Source organism: Doryrhamphus excisus, chromosome 2 (assembly GCF_030265055.1).
Source record: "Doryrhamphus excisus isolate RoL2022-K1 chromosome 2, RoL_Dexc_1.0, whole genome shotgun sequence".
NCBI lineage: Eukaryota > Metazoa > Chordata > Actinopteri > Syngnathiformes > Syngnathidae > Doryrhamphus > Doryrhamphus excisus.
The window spans coordinates 6,675,838-6,700,585 of NC_080467.1; the positions used below are offsets into that span (position 1 = coordinate 6,675,838).

At 45.3% G+C, this 24,748-nt stretch overlaps 2 protein-coding genes across 3 annotated transcripts; one reads left to right on the plus strand and one right to left on the minus strand.

Annotated features, from left to right (window-relative positions):
• Positions 1-7,604: 7,604 nt before the first annotated feature.
• Positions 7,605-24,725, minus strand: shc3 (SHC (Src homology 2 domain containing) transforming protein 3). 2 transcript variants are annotated; one of them, XM_058064232.1, is made up of 13 exons: positions 24,363-24,725; positions 22,271-22,480; positions 20,239-22,073; positions 18,178-18,248; positions 17,278-17,341; positions 16,516-16,635; positions 16,018-16,071; positions 15,898-15,949; positions 15,702-15,831; positions 15,371-15,624; positions 14,970-15,155; positions 12,924-13,225; positions 7,605-12,852 (listed from the first exon to the last, which is right to left on the minus strand). In XM_058064232.1, exons 3-13 carry the CDS (start codon positions 20,812-20,814, stop codon positions 12,724-12,726), a joined length of 1,938 nt encoding a protein of 645 aa, XP_057920215.1. In that variant the 5' UTR covers positions 20,815-22,073; positions 22,271-22,480; positions 24,363-24,725; the 3' UTR covers positions 7,605-12,723. The 2 variants fall into 2 exon arrangements, with proteins under 2 accessions (XP_057920215.1, XP_057920214.1); XM_058064231.1 differs by having other exon boundaries at positions 20,239-22,480.
• LOC131113237 (sphingosine 1-phosphate receptor 3) lies at positions 8,061-10,255 on the plus strand. Its single transcript, XM_058064233.1, has 2 exons — positions 8,061-8,253; positions 8,337-10,255. The coding sequence occupies exon 2, from the start codon at positions 8,385-8,387 to the stop codon at positions 9,537-9,539; it is 1,155 nt and encodes a 384-aa protein (XP_057920216.1). The 5' UTR covers positions 8,061-8,253; positions 8,337-8,384; the 3' UTR covers positions 9,540-10,255.
• Positions 24,726-24,748: the final 23 nt, after the last annotated feature.

The window sequence follows — 24,748 nt, forward strand, 5'->3', positions numbered from 1 at the left end:
TGTACATAGCCCATGTACACATGTACACATGTACTATGTACATAGCGCATGTACACATGTACACATGTACTATGTACATAGCGCATGTACACATGTACACATGTACTATTGTAGTATGTACGTAGCCCATACATGTAATATGTACATAGCCCATGTAGACATGTACTATTGTAGTATGTACGTAGCTCATACATGTAGTATATACATAGCCCATGTACACATGTACTATTGTAGTATGTACATAGCCCATGTACACATGTACTATGTACGTAGCCCATACATGTAGTATGTACATAGCCCATGTACACATGTACTATGTACGTACATAGTCCATGTACACATGTACTATTGTAGTATGTACACAGCCCATGTACACATGTACTATAGTAGTATGTACATAGCCCATGTACACATGTACTATAGTAGTATGTACAAAGCCCATATACACATGTACTATTGTAGTATGTACATAGCCCATGTACACGTGTGACCATGTGACCACTCATAAAACAAAGCATGTCTGTAACCATTTGGGCCAAACTCGTCCAAGTTGCATGCGAGAGGCCGCCAGCGCCGTGCCCCGAAATACCGCCGCCACAAATCCACAAAGCAAGGAGGGGACAGGCCGCCCAAATACATACCGCCTCACAAAATGGAAAGGGTAAAATTAAAGGCACGGTCAGGGGGGGTGGGGGGTTTGCCTCCTGGATTCCAACCCGAGTTCTTTCACTCTAATGACGGGTTAAACATGGCGACCCACCGCCTTCTTCACCCCCTCCCTCGGCGTAACTGGACAAACACATTATACAATGTACTTATGGCTCCTTATCTTCTTCTCCTTGTCCACTCATGGTGACTTTTTACGATCAATTATGGATGTCATATTGATATACTGTATGTACAGTATAGACATATATATGCTTTTATAGGGAATATGAATTATTCATAGCATACTGCTGCATATGTTCAATCATGCCTCAATCTTCCCGTGTTCATGCGCTCATCTTCTCCTTCTCCTTTGGGACGAAATATTGTGCCCTCCTGTGACTGCCATTGGCAAATATTAACTCCTTTTTATGCATACGCAGGACAAACAGTCTGCTTGACCTGGGAATTTGCCCCACAGGAAATGATCTGTTCCAGAGTCAAACCTTGGCCATCATGAAACCTTGAGGAAGTTGCTTCTTTAAACGTTTTACTTCAGATTTTTTACTGACTTTGCAATATTAAATTCCATTTTTATGATGTTCATTTTATTAATTCTTGTTCATAGTATAATTAATAAGTCAAAAATATTTTGTAAAAAATATTCTTTCATATCACCAAGTGTAAAAATAAGTTAACTGTCGTATATCAAACCTTAAACAAGTACATATCGGCATTTTAGCCACATTGTGCTGAGATGACTAGACTACTATACTACTAGCTATTGCGCTATGTTGAAATAAGCTCAATTTATGCATGAACTTGCACAAAGACTAAGCGCTGTTATGCTATTCGCATTGCTAGGATGACAACATGCGCATGTTAGCTTTTTTTTGCTAAGGTATAAACTTACAGTGTTTTCATTTGGGGTGTTAGCACGCTAATAATTATCATTGCTTTAGCATAAGCATAATTAACATTAGCTTTGCTTGCCTGCTAACGTTAGCAGGCTAGCAAGAACTTACACTTTAACTAAGTACTCTACTCTACTCTACTACTAGTAGAACTTACACAAAGACTAAGCGCTGTTATGCTGTTCGCATTGCTAGGATGAAAACATGCGCATGTTAGCTTTTTTGCTAAGGTATAAACTTACAGTGTTTTCATTTGGGGTGTTAGCATGCTAATAATTATAATTGCTTAAGCATAATTAACATTAGCTTTGCTAGCCTGCTAATGTTAGCATATTAATATATATAGACACTTATACTATTAGCTAGGTGCTAGCATGCTAACATTAGCATTTTATCCTTTTTCTCAGGTATTAGCTTACATATGCACTACAATAGTACATATGTAACTTGCATTCTAACTGAGTACTCTACTCGACTCTACTACAAGTAGAACCTACACAAAGACTAAGCGCTGTTATGCTGTTCGATTTCTAGGATGAAAACATGCGCATGTTAGCTTTTTTGCTAAGGTATAAACTTACAGTGTTTACATTTGGGGTGTTAGCACGCTAATAATTATCATTGCTTTAGCATAAGCATAATTAGCATTAACTTTGCTTGCCTGCTAACGTTAGCATGTTAATATTCATAGACACTTATACGATCTAGCTAGGTGCTAGCATGCTAACATTAGCATTTTATGCTTTTTCTCAGGTATTAGCTTACATATGCACTTAAGACTATCAGGTGTTAGCATGCTAGCAACAGCATTCCAGTTTTTTGTGTAATTAACGCATGCCCAGCGACCTCCCCCCAGTCACTCAGAGTCTGCCGCTCTACTAAAAAGTATTTTTGAGCTGAACACATGAACAGCAGTACAATTCCAACGGTACTCCGCATTGGAATTCCTTTTCAGTCATTTCAGAATTGGGATTAATCGGATTAACAATCATTTGACAGCCGACAAAAACACAAAACCTTGTTTGAGTTTTAAGTTTTGCCCCAACATTCCCCACCTCTTGCGTGTCATGTCTGACGATGTCCAAAATGTGCCGCATGCTAACACGAGTTCGGCTTTGGCTAAGAGTTATCCTTCTGGTTCTAACAAAGCTCCGCCGTATCAGGTTTCTGGCTGCAGCTGAGCAGTGGAAAAGTCCGGAATGGTTTTCCCAGCTGTGAGGTCGTGGCCACAACGAGGCAAAAGCGGCTTGTGTGTTGGCCTAGCGCTCGTAATGAGGGGGGTTGACATCACATGGCGTTAGCGTTGCTGGGAATCCGAGCCAGAGACAGCGACGGTGCAGGCTCTAATTGCCGTGGAAGATGCCAAACAGAGGAGTACTTTCGTGAGGGTGGTCCCCCCCGTTCCCCCGTCCCCACCCATGCTCCTCTTCTTCTCCAGTGGTCTATGAATACACGTAACCACATTACGACTTTCAGTCCCAGACCACGGCTTATGTAGAGGCACATGCTCGCATCACATGGATGGATTTCTGCTGAAAAAGCCCGGAGATTTTTCCATGCGTAATCCCACATTTGGTCCTAGCCTCAAATCTGATCGCTTCCCTGATGTTGTCGGTGCAACCGGCAGGAAACGACGTTCACTGGTGGTGGCGTAACAATGCTAATGGCGCGTGGCCAGGCCGCAGATGTTTGTTGGAGCGCACAAAGATTCCTGTGGGTTAATAACCGCAGTGGAACCATCCACCGTTGGCGCAGACAACGTGGAAACATGCGGCCTTTGTTTTGGGGAAACATTCAGACGGCTAGATAAGTAACCGTTAAGACGTTCAGAACATCGTACTAAACTAGAAATGGCAGACTTCCATTGAGAACCAAGGCCGTCATCTTGCGGCTTTGCTAATGTTAGGGTAAGACTGGCGCTCAAAGTGACTCAAAGCGTCCTTTATAGCGGCTTTCACTGCTACGGGATCAGCTCTCTTCTTCTTTGTTTGCACATGGTAGTGAAAATACTGCTAGCCTGATGCACTCATTCATTGTAAGCATTTCATTATTTACGTAAATCAAATTATGGCAACATTTTTGGAAAAACAAATACTAGTTTTCTATGACTGACTGTTTGTCGATACAGTATGTGCCTTGTGATTGACTGGGATAGGCTCCAGCATTGCCCCGTGACCCCACTGGGGATAAGCAGCATAGAAAACAGCTGGATGGACTACTGCTTCCTCAGTAGAAATGTTTAAGTCCCGACTCAAGACGTACATTTAACTAACTAACTAACTAACTAACTAACTAACTAACTAACATCATCTACCAACTGGAATATTGTTATCTCTATTTACTTTTCATATGAATTATTCTATCATGTGGCATATGTAGCCCCCTCAACATCCATTGCAGCCTGCTCATCCCCCCCCGCACGTACTCCCTTCCCAAGGTTTCACTTTTTTCCCCAAATGGGGCTTTGAGTTTTTCCTTGCCCGGTTGGGGGGCTAAGATGAGGGAATGTTGTCATGGATTGTTGATTGTTGCTCCAGTGAAGCCCTTGGAGGATAGAAATAAACTTGACTTGACTAGCTTAAAATCACAACAATTACCTTTCCGAATGACCTTTCCGAAAGCAATGGTATACATGGAATGGAATATTCCAATCGCGTGTCTACATGCGCCGCTATAATCAACCAGAATAGTCAATGGGGCATGCGCAGTAAAACGTAAACACCAACATCACGTGATACCGACTTCCTCCAGTTTTTCTTTCACTTGTCGGAATAACTCCGTATTGCCAGTTTTTCCTTCGTCCAGTCTTGAAATTTAGTTTGAATGAAAAACAAACTTTCCGCAGCAGTCCAGTGCCGATTGCTCGCCGCCATTTTTTTTTTAAATCGAAGAACGTCTCGAGCTGCGTGTTACATCATATCTCAGCATTCGCTGAAAGAACACACCCGGGAACAGGAAAAGATAAAGTCTTGCTAATATTTTATAATTAAGCTCTGCACATGTTTTATATAGATATGTATTTTCTTTTTTAATAAAACTGGACTTGTGAATGGCGTATAGAAGGGTTTAGATTCTGTTCCACAGATGGCGCTAATGCACACGAAAGCTGCTTGCCAACCGCCAATAAACAACAGAAGAAGAAAAACACCACGAAGAAGAACGCAGTCTGACAACTTTCCGATTGAGCGGGTACAAGATACCTCAATCGGATTGGGGAAAGGAATATTCCACCCTTTTGAATCCCATTATATATTCATTCGGATTGGGACTTTTCTTTCGGAATGAGGTGTATACAAAGGTTACATTCTTTCCGTTTGAGCAAATAACTTGAATGGAATTGGAATATTTGGGTCCATGTATACGTGGCTAATGTGGCTACGGCGTTCTGAGTTGCAGGGTTTCGTTGTTGTGTTACTTACAGAACCTGGGGTGTGTATTTCATCATTTGGGGGCCCAACCTAGTTGCTTATATACGGTATGCCACCGCCCCCAAAAAACAATCCATCCATCCATTTTCTATGCCGCTTATCTTCCCGAGGGTCTCAGCAAAGTATGCTACAGAACCAAAGATCTCAGTATGGAAGATGGAGGAACAGCACGTTGGCCCCTCCATGGGAAAATCAGCCATGACGGAGCAGTCAGTCCACATCCAGAGTATTGTGCACACTCTGCAAGTCGTTTTTTTTTTCACTGAAGCGCTTCCAACTTTAAAATAGCACATGAATGCAAAGCAGACGTTGGACTGCATTCTTTCTTGAGTCTCTTTGCTCATTCAAAATGAAACTCAGTTCATATACAGCAGATGAAAAATAAATGATATTTCAGGATTCACAGATTTCGGAACAATTAGCATAAAGCTAATATGCACATTTTGAGAAACAGGAAAGTCTCCATTAGCCTTAAAGCAGAACCGTTTGGGTTTTTTTGTTTTAAAGCCCCACATTCCGGTAAAGTTTGGTCTTGGATCACCGACACGGCACTGATTACTAACTATGAAAAATGTAAAAATGAGTCTAGACGATGTTACAGTACAACACTTTTGAGGTATAATTCACAAGGTCAAATGCAGCAATACAGTATGTGCCAATCAACTTGTCTATTAGCATAAACTGGGGTTCAGTAGTCCCTCGTTTATCACGTTTCATTGGTTCCAGACACAACCAAAATTATTTATTTGCCTGAATTATGTAAATACAGTAATCCCGACCACCATAAGCTAATTTCACAAGTAGGATTCAATATCAGTAAGCAGTATATAGAAAACCAGTTTCAGACTTTTGAAATACTATTATTACCATTATTGGAGCCCTCTAGACACGACATAGCACCCCTATAGTCACCTTTACACTCATATAGTAGATACAACGCAAGAAAACATAAATAAATCATGTTTCAATAAATGGCCTCCGGGCGTGTGGACAGGAAGTGACATACGGGATGAAGAGTTGACTTTCAGTCGGAGTACGGCCACAACAGCAGCCCGTGTTGTTATTATGGTGATGATGATGATGATGCCTATTCATCCTCCTACTCTTAGCCTCCTGCGTGTGGTCCAGCCCATCCTTCCTGGACATGAGGTCAGGCCACGAGGACCACAACAAAGGGTGAGTTCACCTCCACCGCAATTCATAATGCCCCCCCCCCCCCCCCCTCTCTCTCTCAGCATCAGGAGTTAGATGAGTGAGAAGAGGAGTGTCTCTGTGCAGGAACCACAGCACCAATCATGGAGGCGTACGTGTCTGCAAAAGGAGAAAGTGTCCCAAAGAGCAGAGGTTGATGTTGGTCCATCATGTTGGTCCATCATGTTGGTCCATCATGTTGGTCCATCATGTTGGTCCATCATGTTGGTCCATCATGTTGATCCATCATGTTGATCCATCATGTTGATCCATCATGTTGATCCATCATGTTGATCCATCATGTTGATCCATCATGTTGATCCATCATGTTGATCCATCATGTTGATCCATCAATTCCTCTGTCCGCGTGTCCAGCCAGTAATACTGCTCACTTTAGTGTAGCTATGGATACGATGGAGGAGAGAGGCTGGTGGATCAATGGCTTGACGTTCTCGTCATGCATGGATGAAGGACACATTCTGATGATGGTGCCTCATAGTAGATGATGGATGATGACTATCGGTCATGATTGACGGGTGGAAGGTTGGCTGTGAATAATAGCTAATGATGGACAAATGGATGATAACATGGCATGGTAGAGTGGACGGATGGATGGATGATACCATGGCATGGTAGGGTGGACGGATGGATGGATGATAACATGGCATGGTAGGGTGGACGGATGGATGGATGATAACATGGCATGGTAGGGTGGACGGATGGATGGATGATAACATGGCATGGTAGGGTGGACGGATGGATGGATGATAACATGGCATGGTAGGGTGGACGGATGGATGATAACATGGCATGGTAGGGTGGACGGATGGATGTTAACATGGCATGGTAGGGTGGACGGATGGATGATAACATGGCATGGTAGGGTGGACGGATGGATGATAACATGGCATGGTAGGGTGGACGGATGGATGATAACAAGACACGGTAGGGTGGACAGATGGATGGATGATAACAAGACACGGTAGGGTGGACAGATGGATGGATGATAACAAGACACTGTAGGGTGGACAGATGGATGGATGATAACAAGACACTGTAGGGTGGACAGATGGATGGATGATAAGACACGGTAGGGTGGACAGATGGATGGATGATAACAAGACACGGTAGGGTGGACAGATGGATGGATGAAAACATGACACGGTGGGGTGGACAGATGGATGGATAACATGGTATGGTAGGGTGGACGGATGGATGGATAACATGGTATGGTAGGGTGGACGGATGGATGATACCATGGCATGGTAGGGTAGACGGATGATAACATGGCATGGTAGAGTGAACAGATGGATGGATGATAACATGGCATGGTAGGGTGGACAGATGGGTGGATGATAACATGGCATGGTAGGGTGGACAGATGGATGGATGATAACATGGCATGGTAGGGTGGACAGATGGATGGATGATAACATGGCATGGTAGGGTGGACAGATGGGTGGATGACAGGTAATAATGAATAATGAAGACATACAGCAGATGAATGAGAGCATGGATGAACGTATGGAAGGATGGTTGAATAATGAATGAGGGATGATAGATAAACATTATGCTAGAATGCTATCAACCATTAATACAGTGACTGCATGGTTGATGAATAGATGAACGAACGGGTGGGCGGGGGCTAATTTATGATGACTATAATTCATTTTTCAGCTGCTTTGGAATTCCCTTTGCGGTAAAAGTATCCCGGCATACTCACATATGCTGTGCATGAAAACAATATGTCGTATGAAGAGATTTGCATGCGGGATCAATGCCGCAAAGAGGCTGGCTTGAAAGGGGAGAGGAAGGAGGCGGAGGAGGAGGAGGAGGAGGAGGAGGAAGAAGGGGTGTGACTTCCAGCCCAGCGACGTCAACTCTTTGGAGGAGTTTGGAGAAGGGTGGAAAAAAGAAAAAGATGATGATGGTCTGTGCTGTGCAGAACAGGAGGGAATCGGGGAAGCGGTCTCGGAGGACGTTCACTGGGAGGAATGCAGCTAAAACTAAACCAGTGACATGACTGACTGGGATTTTAGTTTGAAACGTCGATTGGACCCCCAAAGCACATCCTGGTAAGTCCACCATTTATCATCAAAGTCGGCTGCATGCATTTGGCAAAGAACGAAATGACCTCACGAGCATGCCCTCCCCACAGAGGACCAGCCCGCGGACCCCCCTGCTGGCTCCTTTGACCTAGTCCAAAATGATAGATCCTCAGATACACCTGCACTATAACTACACGGGCAAGCTGGATCACCGCCCCACCGTGGGCACCAGCACAGGAAGGCTGGAAATAAAAACACTCCTCTTCCTGGTGGCGTGTGCCTTCATCGTCCTGGAGAACCTCACGGTATTGGTGGCCATTTGGAGAAACCACCGCTTCCATAACCGCATGTACTTCTTCATCGGGAACCTGGCGCTGTGCGATATGTTGGCAGGGGCGGCCTACCTGGTGAACCTGCTGCTGTCTGGCGAGAGGACCCTCCACTTGTCGCCCATTTTGTGGTTTGTTCGAGAGGGCAGCATGTTTGTAGCGTTGGGTGCCTCCATCTTCAGCCTCCTGGCCATCGCCATTGAGCGGCACCTGACCATGATCAAGATGAGGCCCTACGATGCCAGCAAGAACTACAGGGTCTTCCTGCTCATCGGCACCTGCTGGTTGATCGCAGTCTCTTTCGGAGTGTTGCCCATCCTGGGATGGAACTGCCTGGACAACCTCCCCGACTGCTCCACCGTCCTCCCCTTGTACTCCAAGACGTATGTGGCCTTCTGCATCACCATCTTCATGGTCCTGCTCCTGGCCATGTCGGTCCTCTACACACGCATCTACGTCCTGGTCAAGTCCAGCAGCCGCAAGGTTAGCAAGCACAGCAACTCGGAGCACGCAATGTCCCTGCTGCGAACCGTCATCATCGTGGTGGGCGTCTTCATAGCCTGCTGGACGCCCATCTTTGTGCTGCTACTGGTGGATGTGGCGTGCGAGCAGCGCCGGCGGTGCCCCATCCTCTACAAGGCCGACTGGTTCATCGCGGTGGCGGTTCTCAACTCGGCCATGAATCCTGTCATATACACGCTTGCCAGTCGGGAGATGAGGAGGGCCTTCCTGGGGTTGGTGTGTTGCCTTTGCTACCGGGGCGAGGTGTCGGCGCCGGGGAGCGGGAACAGGCAGTGTCTGGAGCCCAGTCGCAGCAGAAGCAAGTCCTTTAGCAGTCAGAACAACCAAAACCAGCAGAGCTGCAGACAGGCGGGGTCGGAGAAGGAGGCGGACTCTGGACTGGCAGGGAAGGTGTCTGTGGTTGCAGGACCCAGTGGCACTGATGCTGAGGGGTTTGCCCAGAGCGAGGCCCGGATGGCCTGACTTCAGACCAAGACTTTTACGACGGGATAGGATGGCCCCCTTCTTGAGGACAGGTTGGGGTCTGGTGTGCTTGCCCGACCTGGGTTGGGGATCTATATACGACCCATGTGGTCAGGATTGGACACCCATCCCATGGACTACAATTCAATTCCAACTCTATTTATCCCGAGGTGCAAGTTAAAGGACACCAAGATTAAACGTTAAACGGAAACACAACAGCCACCATTTGTTCACCCCCCAAGGCAGATTAGGGTGGTCCTGCAGTGCGAATCCAGCCTGAAATGTTTATTAGATTGTTTGAGACAATCACATTATTTATTATTACTCCTTATGCACTAATTCTGTATGATAAACGACAACGCGACCACTCCCGAACCAGCTTGTCCCACCATACCCCAATGGGAGGTTCCACATTCTAAGGTTGGTGACGTCTGCGGTGTTCTGGCGCCACCTGGTGGTCATCCGTGTAAACTTGTGTAGCCGAGTGAGTGTAATAATAGCATGGCTGCTTTTTAACAGTTGCATGTGCAAGTTGTTACCTCATGTGATCAGTAGAGGTCGCCATTCGTCCCGGTGACGTACTTCCTTTTCCCTCTTCAAAATAAACTTCACCTCTTAGTTGCAGTCTGCCAAAAATAAAAGGCATGTTAGAAACAGCCTGAGAATGATGTAGAGCGGGAATCAAACTACAACAATAAACAAGGAATTTCTACACACTGACGTTTTTATTGCCAACAGTCATACAGAAGAATGTTAAACCCCAACTACCCTCTCTGGCTGCGCCTTGTTCCTAAAATAGTAACTTCTTGACTGATTCTATGTGATAATGTTGTATATGTGTGGAAAGAGAGATGACGTTGACACTACATGTATACATTAAGAAGAAGAAGAAGAAGGAGGAGGAGGGGGAGGGGGGTGGGGTGGTAATCGAGCAGCAACACGCAGCAGGGCCAAGAAACACAAGGATCTCCACAAGTGGAGAACAGGCATGCTCATCATCACCATCATGAACATCACCTATTGCACTTGGAAGAATGAAAAACATCCATAGTTTTTTTTTTTTTTTTTTTTACAAAGGAAAGGCACATTTTCATCAACAAAACCCAGGAAAGCCGCCTTGGCGGAGAGGAGCGGGGACTTCCTCACGTCTTTGTTCCAACTATTTCCAAAAAGGATGTTCCTTGTCTTAGTTAAAGCAAATATTCTGGTATAGCATTGCAAAATAGCTAAATGTGATTTTTCTAAGAATTCATGTGAATACGTTGAAAACAAAAAAGGACCACATTTTCTGACAATTTGATTTCTACTCTGCCAATTCATCCTCATGAATAATATCAGAAAATGTCCAGAGTGGAATGCTAAAATCCCCATGGACCGCATGGTTCCCAGTGGAATGTATGTGGGACACTAATGTGACACTTGTAGAATGACACTTGCTGTCAAACATGGACTGTACACCCCCCCTTGCAGCAAAATACAGGCACGGTTTATATTTCATATTTATATTACATTGCATCGGTCTGGTTAAACCCATCGAACGCATGCTGATTTTGGTTCAACTGCAACTGAAAGTCAAGCCCCCCCTTCCTTTCTGTTTGGTTCTGACGGATGAGCACATTGAAGAGAAATGGGACCCGTCTAATTCAGGTAAGCCGCATGAAGCCAAGAGAGCATCTCCTTTGCTACCAGCGAGGGATGAGGAACATCTCTGTGCTGACACCTATAGAAGGGAAATCTTGCTCCGCTTTGGTGATTGTGCTGTTGTGGTCACTCAGATCCTATCACCTTACAAAAACATGTGCTGGACCAAACACCCGTCAAACACCTGGAGGCAACAACCCGCACGGGATTGTGTTAAAAGGGTCAATATTTAAGTAGTAAGTGTCAGCACAAACAAGCGCCCCTCCAAATAAAGACTTAACGACAGTTTGACTTGGAGACAAATCATGCAACCCATTGAAGCAGCCTACAAGGGAGTATTGGGGCCATACTGAAGGAATCAATAATAATAATAATAATAATAATAATAACACTAGTCAGAATAAATGCCAAGAATAAACTGCAGAATAAAATGTTGCAGGAAGACAAATGCATACAAGAAAAAAAGTCATATTTTGCAAAAATTAAAAAAAATTAAAAAAAAAAAATTATCAGGAAAAAAAATGAATAAATGTGATGATGCATCATTTTTGTTTTCTTTAGAATAAAGTTGTAATTAAAGTAGTAATACAATAAAAAGTATTTGAATAAACACTTTTAATACTACCAGCGTTAACTTAAATGCATACAAGAAAAAAAAAGTCATATATTGCAAAAATAAAAAAATAATAATTATTTAATCAGGAAAAAAGAAAAGAATAAATGTGATGATGCATCATTTTTGTTTTCTTTACAAATAACGTTGTAATTAAAGTAGTAATACAATAAAAAGTATTTGAATAAAAACTTACTTATCTTACTACCAGAGTTAACTTGTAGTAGTAGTAGTAGTAGTAGTAGACAATATCTCCTCAGTTAAATAGAATAGGCAGCAGTTTAGTAGTGATGATGATTATGAGAAGCAACATGTTTGTAATCCAATCAGAATAAAGTGGTGACTATACTGTTTTTGAAGTAGTTTGGCAGTAAAGATGAAAACAAGGCCAAAAACCATCATATTAATTGTAGTAAAAAGGTGGAACATCATAGGAAAAGAGCGACTAATAATAATAATCATAATAATAATGTGACTTCTTAATAGGCCAACTTTATTCTCATAATTGTACCGTTTAGTCTTTGCAGTGTGGCCCTAATACTCCTTTGACGCCGCCCACAGCACCATGAAGGACATGTGTTTTGGGGGGGGTGGGGGGCGGCTTCCATGTTTTCAGTAGAAATGCGGTTGTGCTTGACAGAGGAAAAGGTCTAATTTGTCATCTAAAATACTCTGCTTCACACAGCTCTCCGAGGTTCGTCTAAACTAGAAGAACGTCATCTTTTCAAACACCAAATCAAGATATGGCGTGTCCTATGTCTTCTCAAAAATATAGCATTTCAGTGGTCACAACAAAATAACACTTCTATCATAAATATTTATTTTCCCGCGGAATAGTAACCGCTTTTTTTTTTAGCAGCTTCCCTCACGCTTCTTCTTCGAGTTTGAGAGACGGTGGGAGGGACGATTCCCCATCAGGCTTTGCGGGCGTCACTGTTTCCATACGACAGGCTGCAAGAGACACAGTTCACTCCCAGCCGATACGATTGGCAGCTTGTTGTCACGGTGATGGCCAATAAGGTGGCCGATGCTGTCAAACACGTGATCTTTTGTCCGCACCTTCATAGAAAATAAACAGCATCACTGACTGACTGATTGACTTTGGGAGGAACCGTGAACCGGACTCTCACCGTGCCCTCGGGGTCCACCAGGAGGAGGTGTTTGGCAAGTCCCTTGTGCATGCCGGTCAGCACGTATGAGCCCGGGTTGGTGGTGCTCTTGCGCACCAGGAAGTCTCCGTCGTCTCGCAGCAGTTTTTCGGCGTCATGGCGGCTCATTTTTCCGCGGTACCACGGCTGGCCCTCCAGCTCTTCCTGTGCTCGGAAGGCTATGGAGCGAGCCAGGAGGGGGCTGGAGTTGTCCACGGACGCCGCCTTGTGCAGAGCGGACACCTGCGACGGGGCTTGGGACTGGATGGCGTCCTCAAAGGGTTCTGCTCGAAGGCGATGGAAGGATTCATCAAGAAGGATTCATCTCCAAAGATTTCAGTAGGAAATCAAAAGATAAGAAACTGGACACAGCCCCTTCCGAGAGGACTGGAGTGAGGCCAGTGGAGACTGGAAAGGTTTGGTTTGAGGCCAAAAGGTGGACATGAGGAAAGACGGCAACATTCCAGCTTCTATTTCCAAGTGTTTCCATCTGTTTGGTGCAAAGCATTGGAAGAGCCAGACTTCAAGGGCGTAACGTTTTGGTGCATCAGGCCTGCGACCCACTGACATCGCCGGCGTTTGCGTTCTTCCTTCCTTTCACCCTTGAGTTGGTAAAATTCACACTCTAAGGCAAGGGTCTCAAACTCAATTTACCTGGGGGCCACTGGAGCTAGGGTCTGGGTGGGACTGGGCCGCATCAGGTTTTCCAAAAAAACAACAAAAAACGGAAAAATGAATAAACTTTGCTTTGGTTCCGATTTTCTATAGGAAAAGCTCTGATAAAACATTCCACTGTTGTCAAATATCTTATTTTTCTACACAAAATAAAATGAAAAATAAATAAATCAAGAATAAAGAAAATTAATCAATCAGTAATAAGTAAATATAATAATAATAATAATAATAATAAAACGGCAAATAATAAAAACTTAAGAAACCATATATAGTTGGTTAGTTGTTATATAATTTTTTTCAGATTAAAATTAACAGTATTAACAGTTATTTAACCTTTAACATGAACATTAATCAAACGTAATATTTTTATCTGGGTACATGATACCATACAGCATCCATATCAAACTTGCGCGAGACGCACTAACATTAAACTTTCATATCAAGGCGGGGGCCTCAAACTAGTGTCCGGTGGGCCACATTTGGCCCGCAGGCCGCGTGTTTGAGACCCCTGCTCTATGGGCTTTAAGTCCGGCATGTCCCTGGGCTGGTCTAAGGCCTTCCACTTCTTGCCCTGAGGAACTCCTTTTGTTTGTTTTCTGCAGTTTGGATGCATCCTTCTTCAAACTTGAGTTCATTGAAGCAAAAAAAAAAAAAACTTAAACTATATTAGGAAAGCAGGAAGTGAACAAATGTAACAGTTACTGATTGTAAAAGTACCAGATGGAGGGGTCGGATTTAATAAGCTTTGCTTCTTCCTACTCCTTTTGGACATGTGGAACTGTGAACTGATTATGTGATGCATTCAATTGCAATCTGATGCATGTTCAAATGAAATAAAACCATTACCATTTTGGTGGGTTACATCATCCATGAAGATGAATGAGCGCCTCCCCGGAAGAAGCCATAACATCGGCGCCACCATGTTCCACAGATGAGCTTGTATGTTTGGAATCATGAGCAGATCCGTTCCATCACTTTGGTCAAGGTTCATCTTTGTCTCATCAGGCCATAAAACGTCGCAATAAAAGGCACCTTCATCTTCATCTTTTGGTGTCAAACCCAAACCTTTCCAGTCTACAACGGCATGGGTTCCAATCCTTTTGGAGAGGACTGTGCTTAGAGTAGTCAGTGTACAGCCTATACAGCAGTACAGGTTTACTTTACTTGCAGGGATATTGGCTATATGTGTTTTTTCTGAGAACCAGCATAGCCACACTGCAGAAGCTGTACACGACTCACGTATATCAGTCTAATCAGGTCAGGGGTCACGGCCCCTTGACAAGCTCTATTGGAATAAAGATGGCTGCTAAACAGGGACAAGGACACACACTAAAGTCAGAGTTGAAGACTTACTCATGTCAAACAGGTCCATGTGCGGGCTCTCCCTGGCGGCGGCCGCCATGCCCTTGGTGACTTGTTCCGACTCGGCCTGGAGCGCCGCCAGCACCTGTGCGTCAATCTGCTGGGTGTTCATATATGTGGGCATCTCTCCTGGCTTTGGTGCAGGACCTTTGCTCTCGCTGTTGATGTCCAAGGATCCTGGAGAACAGGTACGGTCTTGTCACTGGAAATTTATTCTCGTTAAATGTCACTTCCCCTCATGAGACAACTAGAAAATTACAGACGTTGTTTCCCCATTTTTGCTGTAGTTTTTTTGTTTACTTGTTAAGAGAAATCAGAAAAATTGTTATGAGAAATCAGCCACAGGGTGCAAATGACCCCCTTCTCCCCTCCCCAAGGTCCCTGTTCCATACCTTGTTGCCCAAAGGCAGACTTCCTCTCCTCTGTCCAGCTGTCTCCACAGTGCCGGCCTTGGTAATAGTTCTGATCCACAGAGCCTGCGCCCGTCTGTACCTGGCTTCCATCTGACGCTGTGCTCTGATTGGTCAGCCGGGCGTCGATGAAACCTCCAGGGGGCGGCATCTTCCCGGGAATGTTGTTGTAGTAAGGATGCTCTGCGGACTCCTCCTCCTCCTCCGTCCATGGCAAGTCCTCCACGTTGAACACCCTGAGCAAGAGCTTGCGTGAACAGCTGAATGCACCACGGCACCCAGCGGCACCCTGACGACTGACTGAAGCGCTCACCTGTCGTGCGTGGAGGACGGCTTGCTCGACGGGCACTGCAGGTACTGCTGGAAGCGCAGGTCGAAAGCCTGGCCGATGGTGCTGATGACATCCTGGGCCAGCCCGTCTGAGCACTCCAAGATGTGGCATGCTGAGGACACCCCCAGAAATATAACGAGTATCGATGCAGAGTGGCAAAACAAATGGGCATTCATACCTCTTCGGTTTACAGGGTCCTTTGCCACATAAGCGACATAGTCCGTTGTGTCCTGTAATAAAAAGGCACATGACAATCTCGAGACACCGCAAAAATACATGTTGAGGATTGAACACTTACAGGGTCTCCACCCGATGCAAAGGAGATGGACTGCATATGATGATTGGCTATGATCTGCAGAGTAGAACCATAAATATATAGACATATTACAATATTTACTATATAGTTAACCTTCATTAAAAAAACACCTGAACTGCAGATACTCCTGTTATATTATGACATGAGTGAGTTCTTGATGACTTATGATACTTTGGCGCCATTTTCTGGTGGAATGATGCATTACACCAAGTGCTAATGCCGCTACCTGCCTTGCTGGCTAAAGCTAGTAGTACTTTATTATAGTAATATACACAGTAAATATTTGCTGTATATTATTTTCTTTGCTTTAAATAGTAAATAATGACTTTTTTCATTGTAATTGAAACGTAAAGTGGTCAAGTCAAGTACTGCCTGGCACTCCAATGTGTTAAATATTGTATTTATGATTAAAGTGGAGCGTCCACTGGTTGGGTGCCTGAACGGGTTAAGCTAGCACCGGTGGTTTTGGACAAGGCCTACCTGTTTGCAGTCGGGGCTCATCAGGTTGAGGCTACTGGTGGAGATGTTCAGGTTGATGGACATGCCGGCAAACTGCAGATTGCTCTTCCCCAGGATGCTGGATAGAGCCTTGGAGGGCGGCTGTCGCACACAATGAATCCAGATGAAAGGTGCTCGACTAGCATTAGCATTAGCTCACCAAACATAGAATGCATTAGCTACGACTGAGTCAAATGTCACACATTTCAATGAATTAAAAAGGAGGTATAAAATTATCCGTGCTAAATTCTGGTGACAGAAGCCCAAATAACAGGAGCTTCCATGTTGGCTGCAGCAACTGGTGTTATTTTTTTGTACACGCTGACATTTCACCGAGCACCGGGGGGAGTGCAGGGTGGATGCCTCATAACCAGACACTGTGCACGCTGATGAGTCACCGAGCGGCCGGGTGCCGTGAATGCATCGTGGGCTGCTTGAGCAACGCCCCCGCACACGCACGCACACGCACACGCACACACAAACAACCGTTTCTCTGCTCTCGTTATCTGAATGTGTTATCCCCGATCTTCCAGCAAAAGGAGCATGAGAGGAAGACAGTGCAGGATCCATGCTATAAATAGACTCTGAATGAATATGTAATACTGTTGCCTTTTTTTCCTGCTATGGCCAACATTCATTTGCATATCCCCCCCCCTCCTCTAACTACCTCCCATTCCCCTTGCTTTGCCTTCCACACCCTGCCTTCTCTTCCTCACTGCCTTCCCTTCTTGCCCGCTTGCGTACCTTTCGCTTTCGCAGAGCTCCTTTGGTCCCTGGAACGGCCTCACAGACCAAGCTGATGGCCTCCCTGCAGGGACGGGGAGACAAGGTCAGACAAACACAGGACACGTTTGGTCTGATGGCTTTGAAATGAAGTGGAAGGGGATTGTGGTGATATCAGGAGACGGGTCCGGGGCTACAGCGGCAGACCTGTTACGACAGACCTGTTAGCGACAGACCTGTTACAACAAACATTACAACAACAACGTCGCTAACAAACATGTTTGGACCTGTTAGTGACGGACCTGTTAGCGATGGACCTGTTAGCGACGGACCTGTTAGCGACGGACCTGTTACAACAAATCTGTTAGCGACGGACCTGTTAGCGACAGACCTGTTAGCGACAGACCTGTTAGCGACAGACCTGTTAGCGACGGACCTGTTCGCGACGGACCTGTTAGCGACCATGCCCACAGGAAGAAAACACAGCATGGTAGAAGAGTGACTACGGTAAAAGCCCCCCCATTCATAGTTTGGTGTCTATTTAAAGCGAGCGGCGCTACACGATGATTACATGATTAAAGACATTGTACGGTGCAGTCAGCTGGCGGTGATGAGAAGTGACCGCCAGGGTGGGCTTCGAGACGGACATCCAAATGCTCTACCAGCACTAGACGAGAGATACACAAAGAGTTGACCAGGGCACGGCCTAGCTAGCTCAACACACATGGAGCAGAACGTAAACGCAGCACTCAGCAGGTTACTGTCGACGCATCGTTCAATGCTTTGGACAAAGAAATACGTATTATATGGGATTCACCGGGGGGGTTCAGGTAGAAAATGTGGAGATAGCACACAAATATGATCTATTTAGGTTTTTTTTTGGGGGGGGGGGGGGGGGGGGGTGAAGAGACAACAACTCACCTTGTTACTTGTGATCGTGTGGTGAAATCTAAAGATCTCATTGATCGCAGCACTTCAATGCAACCCAGATACTGGAAAGAAACGAGAGAAAGTTCATGTTTACTTTTTAATGTTTCGTCCATGACAGTAGCGAGAAAACCAACAGCAACACTTCCACCCTCCCTCCAAGGCTCCTCAGGTCTTTCCACTTTGGTGAAAAAAAACCTCCAAGTGGAGACGTTGGTGCAAAACCAGACATAAACAGAACGGTATATTGAATTCTGCAGCGTTACTATGCCTGATGAGACTAACGTTTACCTTGACCTTGACCACACAGTAGGGGTGCTCCGATCGATCGGACAGCGATCAATACTGTGCTGTTTTTCCACTGATATCGGTACCGATACTTGCTTTAAAACGCAGATCAAAACACATTGGTTTTGTTTGGCTGGAAATAAGCCATGGAAACAAATGTTGGTTATTTTCATTCAGTAAGAGAGAAACAAAGAAACCTACATTTCCATTGCATCATTGTGATCGGTATCGGAATCGGTACGGGTTGTAGGGATCGGTATCGGCAGCATCCAGCATCCCTAACCACAGTGATAAATATGTATATTGGTGAATGAATGAATGATCATAGCATTCTCATGGTGTTCCAGCCTTCCACTGACCTCCATAGAGCAAACAAATAACGCCACCCAAATGCTGACCTTTCACCTCCTGTATATGGGGTGAGGGTTATATAATATTAACAGGAGTTGGTCATTTTTCCATTTAAACCAACCAGAATAAAACCATAACCATCATAGCGTCATAAAAGGGATTCATTGATGCACACAACTTTTGGATGAAATCAATGTCCATTTGGTGTAATGGTGCATGATGGGTGACCATGTGACGCTAATTAGAAGCGACATTGAACGGCCGAATGCGGGGGGGTTGGTTGTCCCAGAGTCATGGGCTGGCCCTAATGTAGTCATGGAACACTGCACACAGACGCTCTGTGTGTCAGGTGACATGCTTTACCCATGGTGCATGCAGCATGTATAGAAGGAAGACAAAGCCGCTACTTCTGTGTAAAATGAACATTTCTCCATTGACTTCAGAGAACCGCGGCTCAGCATCGTCACTCCTGCCGGTGACTCACCGCCGGGAGAGGATGACATTCACAGCGGAGCGCCGACTGTGCTGGCTTAAACTGATGTACGATGGCACAAATGTGGGATAGAGTCACACGCCGCCTGTAAACGCTGGCATTTGAGTAGCGGAATGAAGGTCACCAACACAGACCAGAGACGTTGTTGTAGCGGTAAAACCAGAGCCATAACCAAGGCCGTGGGTAAGGACAGCACCATGGCAGCACCCAAGGCTACATTCATTTCATTCATTCATTTTCTACCGCTTTTCCTCACGAGGGTCGCGGGGGTGCTGGAGCCTATCCCAGCTGTCTTCGGGCGAGAGGCGGGGTACACCCTGGACTGGCCGCCAGCCAATCACAGGGCACATATAGGCAAACAACCATTCACACTCACATTCATACCTATGGACAATTTGGAGTGGCCAATTAACCTAGCATGTTTTTGGAATGTGGGAGGAAACCGGAGTACCCGGAGAAAACCCACGCATGCACAGGGAGAACATGCAAACTCCACACAGGGTGGAATTGAACCCTGGTCTCCTAGATGTGAGGTCTGCGCGCTAACCACCAGACCGCCGTGCCGCCCCCAAGGCTACATTTCAGCATAAATTCTGTATAAAAGGCACAGGTGAATGAAAGCCAGTTCTGTGTGAAAAGAGGCTTCCTTTTCTAACCCCCCCATCATCTGAGCTAATACACTCATGAGGGAATAAGGACGTCGTCATGGTTACAAAGGCACAACACAGTGGCTTCACATGCACAAAACAGCCACACCATTCACAGATAAAATAAAGCATGTTGTTAGCTCGCCAGATTGGTGCCGTGCATCTTGCTACCTTCTACTTTTTGGCCTAAATCAGCTGGGATAGGCTCCAGCCCACAGCAGCACATACGCTATATGCACCACAGAAGCATGGCTGTTGAGCAACGAGGATTCCTACCTTGACTATGTATGTCACTCCCGGCCCAGAGACCTTCTCGCTGGAGTGCAGCCACCCTCTGAAGGCTTTGCTCACCGGTCCTCCACCTCCTGCGGACATCCAGTCCTCCCCGCTGGGTTGCAACTCGTCCAGCCTGCTCTTTTTGCTCATGCTGGCAGAAGGCTCCAGCTGCGAGCCGCACAGAGAGCCGGAGCCCGCCGCAGTCGGCAAACTGCTGGAGCAACCCGAGCCCAAACCCCCGCCCCCTTGAAGCTTGGCCACCGCCAGGTCCTTTACAGCCGAGGGCAGGCCCTTGATGCCCAGCAGGCTCCCCGAGTTGCTGAACTTCAAGCTGGTCACCTTGTTGATGAGGGTGCACAGTGGGGTGCCTCCATCGTCCGGGTGGTCGGAGCTGTGGCTGGCGGGTGCACTGGGGGCGGACGACGGCGGGACGTCGGTCGGGGGCGTGTAGGATGTCTCGGCGGCAGGCTGGGGTGCACCCGAGACCTTGGGGTTCATGGACAGGCCGTGGACGAGATCATCGACGGACGTCACCGATTCGTTCCTGAAGCGGTTGTATTTGGTACGGTGAAGCATACCCTCTCTCCCTCTGCTCTTCTCGACACGCACCGCACACGCCTCTTTCACCGATGTGCTGGCAGACGTGGCTGCGCCCAGACGATTACCTTCTCCTGCAACATGGCAGCAGCGGCCATGGGGCTTGTGGTCGCCGTGGTGGTGGTGGTGGCGGCAAACGCCTTGTAGCAATCGCAGGCCAGAGACGTCTCTCGGTTGGAGGTTCAGATTCCGATTGATAAAATCCAGAGCTTCAATGCCGTTGGCCGCCGAGACAAATATAGAGGAAATCCATGGAAACGAGGAAGAGGATGGAGCTAAGAGGCTGCTGGTGTTGTTGTGGTTTCCAGCGGCGATGCTGATGCTGCTGCTGCTGCTTACAATGATGATGATGATGACGATGATTTCTAGCCTCCAAAAACAAGGAAGGTTCCAACGAGGAGCAACGCTCCGCCTGTCCCTGTGTCCGTCTGCCTGCTGCCAGGCTCAGAGCAGGAGCATGACTCACTGATGTGAGAAAACCTTCTCAACAAAAGGCTTGCTGAACGCTGCAAATCACTTCCTGTTGAGGGGGGGGGGGGGCTTGCAGATCACACTGGTAGCAATCAGTTTGTAAAAACGGATGCTGTATAATTCTTGATGAGAAGCAGTGCGAGGTCGGGTGAGTCAAATGATGCTAAAATACTCATATATTTGTTCAATTTCATTTTTTTAAATGAATAAATAAAAATTGAACAAAAACTGAATTCAATCTGAATTAAAATCAACCTTAGAGGAAGCAATGAAACAAGATAATAAACTTTAGCCTAACTTGCGCATTAATTTGTGGATTACGTGTGTAGACGTGTTCCCATGTTTGAACACATTTGTTGCTTTTTAAAAAGACCAGCATCATCAGAACAAGACGCTGGAGCCGCTACGCAGCAGGCTGTGCGGGTCCACCGATGGAGGCGATACAAGCCAAATAAAGCGGCATCTTTCTCAGTCGGTCGAGTCAGTGAAGAAAATAAGAAACACAAAAGAACGATGAAGGAAGCCCACCAGTCTCCTTAACAGCGGCGCCGGCGGTGATGGTGTTGATGATGATGAAGCATCTCGGTCGCCGTGGTAGCAGGAAGAAAGCGTGCAGCCGCACACACCATTCATGTAAAAAATGTCCTCAGCGGCATGAAGTCCAGCAACGACAGCGACTGACGCTCATTCATAAGCAGCTTCCGCTCTCGCTCGCACCGCTGCGGATTTCGCACTGCAGTCTCCCTCCCAACATGTTTTCCCCCTGCCTGGCAAATATAGAAAGGAGGAAAAAAAAAAAGAAAAAGAAAACAGCACGTCTGTCTGCCTTCTGTCCTCAGACAAAACAATGGGCTGCTCCCTGCTGCCAATTGAACAGCGAGAAGACAAAGAGCACAGGGAAGGGGGGGCTAGAAGCCATGCAATATTTAGTCCTGGGTGTGAATGAAATAGCGGGCTGGCATACCAATGTTTCTGTGAATGGAAGCAAGGCCACGCTGCTGCTGCTGTTGCTGCTGCCGCCGTTGCTGCTGCTGCTGCAAGGCAATCCCTGCGGACGGCATGGTCCTGTCCAATGAGGAGCCGGCTGGATGACTCATTCAGGGGAGGCTTGCAGAATAGTGGGAGAGACCATTCCCAGTGCGGGTGTCGGCTTGCTTTTTCTCCCCCAGGTTTCCTTTCAAAAACACAATACCACATTGAACACAAACTCACCACATTTAGCATAACGGTAAAATATACAGAATATCCAAGAACCATAGCAATAGCATCACATGACATGCCCCCTTTTACATTGCTGTTGCCTGCCAACATTATGGGTTGTGTTTTATGAGGGAACATGTACCTGCTCCATTTCATTATGTACTGTACGGTGTCTGGGGGTCCATACTGTGTCTAACACTGTGCTTTGCGTCGGCTCTGATGTGAGGATTTCTTTTCCATCGCGTGGATGAGGTGATGAGGTCAAATATGAGCTGGAAACCTCATATTACAAATATACAACATAAGGTGGCAAGAAATATTTCAGTATTGAACAAAGCAAAATTTGTTCTCAATCAGAAATCACTCCACACTCTTTATTGCTCTCTGGTTCTACCATATCTTACTTATTGTGTGGAAATATGGGGTAATAACTATAAAAGCAATCTTCACTCGCTAAATGTACTGCAAAAAAGGTCAGTAAGGATAATTCATAATGCCGCCTACAGAGAACATATTAACTCCTTATTTCTAAAATCACAAATACTTCAACTTGCTGACATAGTTCATCTTAAAATAATGCATAAGGCTAAAAATAACCAATTAGCAAAAAATGTCATCCAATACTTCTCTACAAGAGAGGAGAAATATGATCTCAGGGAAGAACTACATTTGAAACACTTATATGCTAGGACTACGTTAAAAAGCCATAGCATTTCAGTATGTGGAATCAAACTATGGAATGGATTGAGTAAGGACCTCAAACAATGCACAACGATGAGCCAATTCAAGAAACAATACAAGCAGTTGATGTTTGCTAAATACAAGGATGAATAGTCTTGAACCAGTCATGATGTGCTATATATATATCACTATATGTATGGTCATATCATCTCGTACTTTGGTATGAGGTACATTATATAAAAAAAATTTAAACTGTATTATGGAAAGCAGGAAGTGAACAAATGTAACAGTTACTGATTGTAAAAGTACCAGATGGAGGGGTAGGATTTAATAAGCTTTACTTCTTCCTACTCCTTTTGGACATGTGGAACTGTGAACTGATTATGTGATGCACTCAATTGTAATCTGATGCATGTTCAAATGAAATAAAACCATTACCATTACCATCCTTTCACAAATGAAAGTAAAGACTCTAACAGACTCCATGCCAATTATTTACCGCCCAATCGCCACAATGTAAACAAATACAGTTCATTTCTAAATGTATTTGATATATATTTACGCCAAACAGCAGAGATTTGGACACACTTGGTGAGAAGCCATAATATAAAATAGTAAATATTATTATACACACTATTTAGTATTGAGAATTTCAGTTAATGAAGACTAACCTACGCTATGATGTGATGTTACAATAAAAATGCAGGCTTCCCTAATAGACGTCTACAGTAAGCCACTAAGACGAAACATAGGATATTATTCCAAATGTTTGGGATTTTCCCAGCTGCCGAGTAGGCAATGTCCTGGAAAATACAGGATGCCTGTAACCAGGAAAATCAACTTTCACACCCTCTAGTGGATGCTTAACGAACAACACAAATGGGAGCGCGTGAAAAAGCTACAGATAACTGTCACCGAAAATACCAACCCAACGCAGGAGCTGCATCATCAGCCACTCAATTGTGTCTTTACACGGATAATAGTGGTCACTTTTCATGGCGTTTATTTAACAATACGCTGTTTTAAAAGACGTACAGTACAGTCGTTCGTATTGCAGCATAAAGTTAGCATAGTTTGGCTTGGAAATAGTGCTAAGTCCACACAAATGTGTTTCTCGAGTTCATGCGTGAGCAAAACAGAAGAACCAGAGTTGTTAAAAAGATTAGCGTACTCACCTGTCAACAGCACAGAAGTAGAACGACGTAGAAAGCTCACAACCGGACACAACACACAGAACTCGGTGAGTTTTGTAATTAAGCTTGTAATAAAATATATATTAAAAAAAACACACAGAACTCGGTGTCGCCGCCGCGCAGTGCTTCAGTGCCCACGCCGCCATCTTGTGTAGCACAGCTTGGCAGCAGTGTATAGGCATATATAGGTTGTTAACAGCCGCACAGTAGGGCGTTTTAATACATTATCGCGTCCAAAATTTCAGAAACTATCAGTAAAAACGTCGAAAGTCGCAAACGGACAAGCTTGTGCTGCACAAGATGGCGGACTTGTGGCGACAAAAACGAATTGTCGGTCTGTGGTCACAAGGCGATCACCATTTTCTTTT

Bases quoted from the DNA above. Each gene is read 5' to 3' on its own strand.
- LOC131113237 (XM_058064233.1), top strand. From the start codon at position 8,385: ATGATAGATCCTCAGATACACCTGCACTATAACTACACGGGCAAGCTG.
- shc3 (XM_058064232.1), bottom strand. From the start codon at position 20,814: ATGCTTCACCGTACCAAATACAACCGCTTCAGGAACGAATCGGTGACG. The intron at 15,625-15,701 runs GTGAGCGCTTCA...GCTCTTGCTCAG, and splicing joins CCGTCCTCCACGCACGACAG to GGTGTTCAACGTGGAGGACT. The intron at 12,853-12,923 runs GTGAGAGTCCGG...TTTTCTATGAAG, and splicing joins TGGTGGACCCCGAGGGCACG to GTGCGGACAAAAGATCACGT.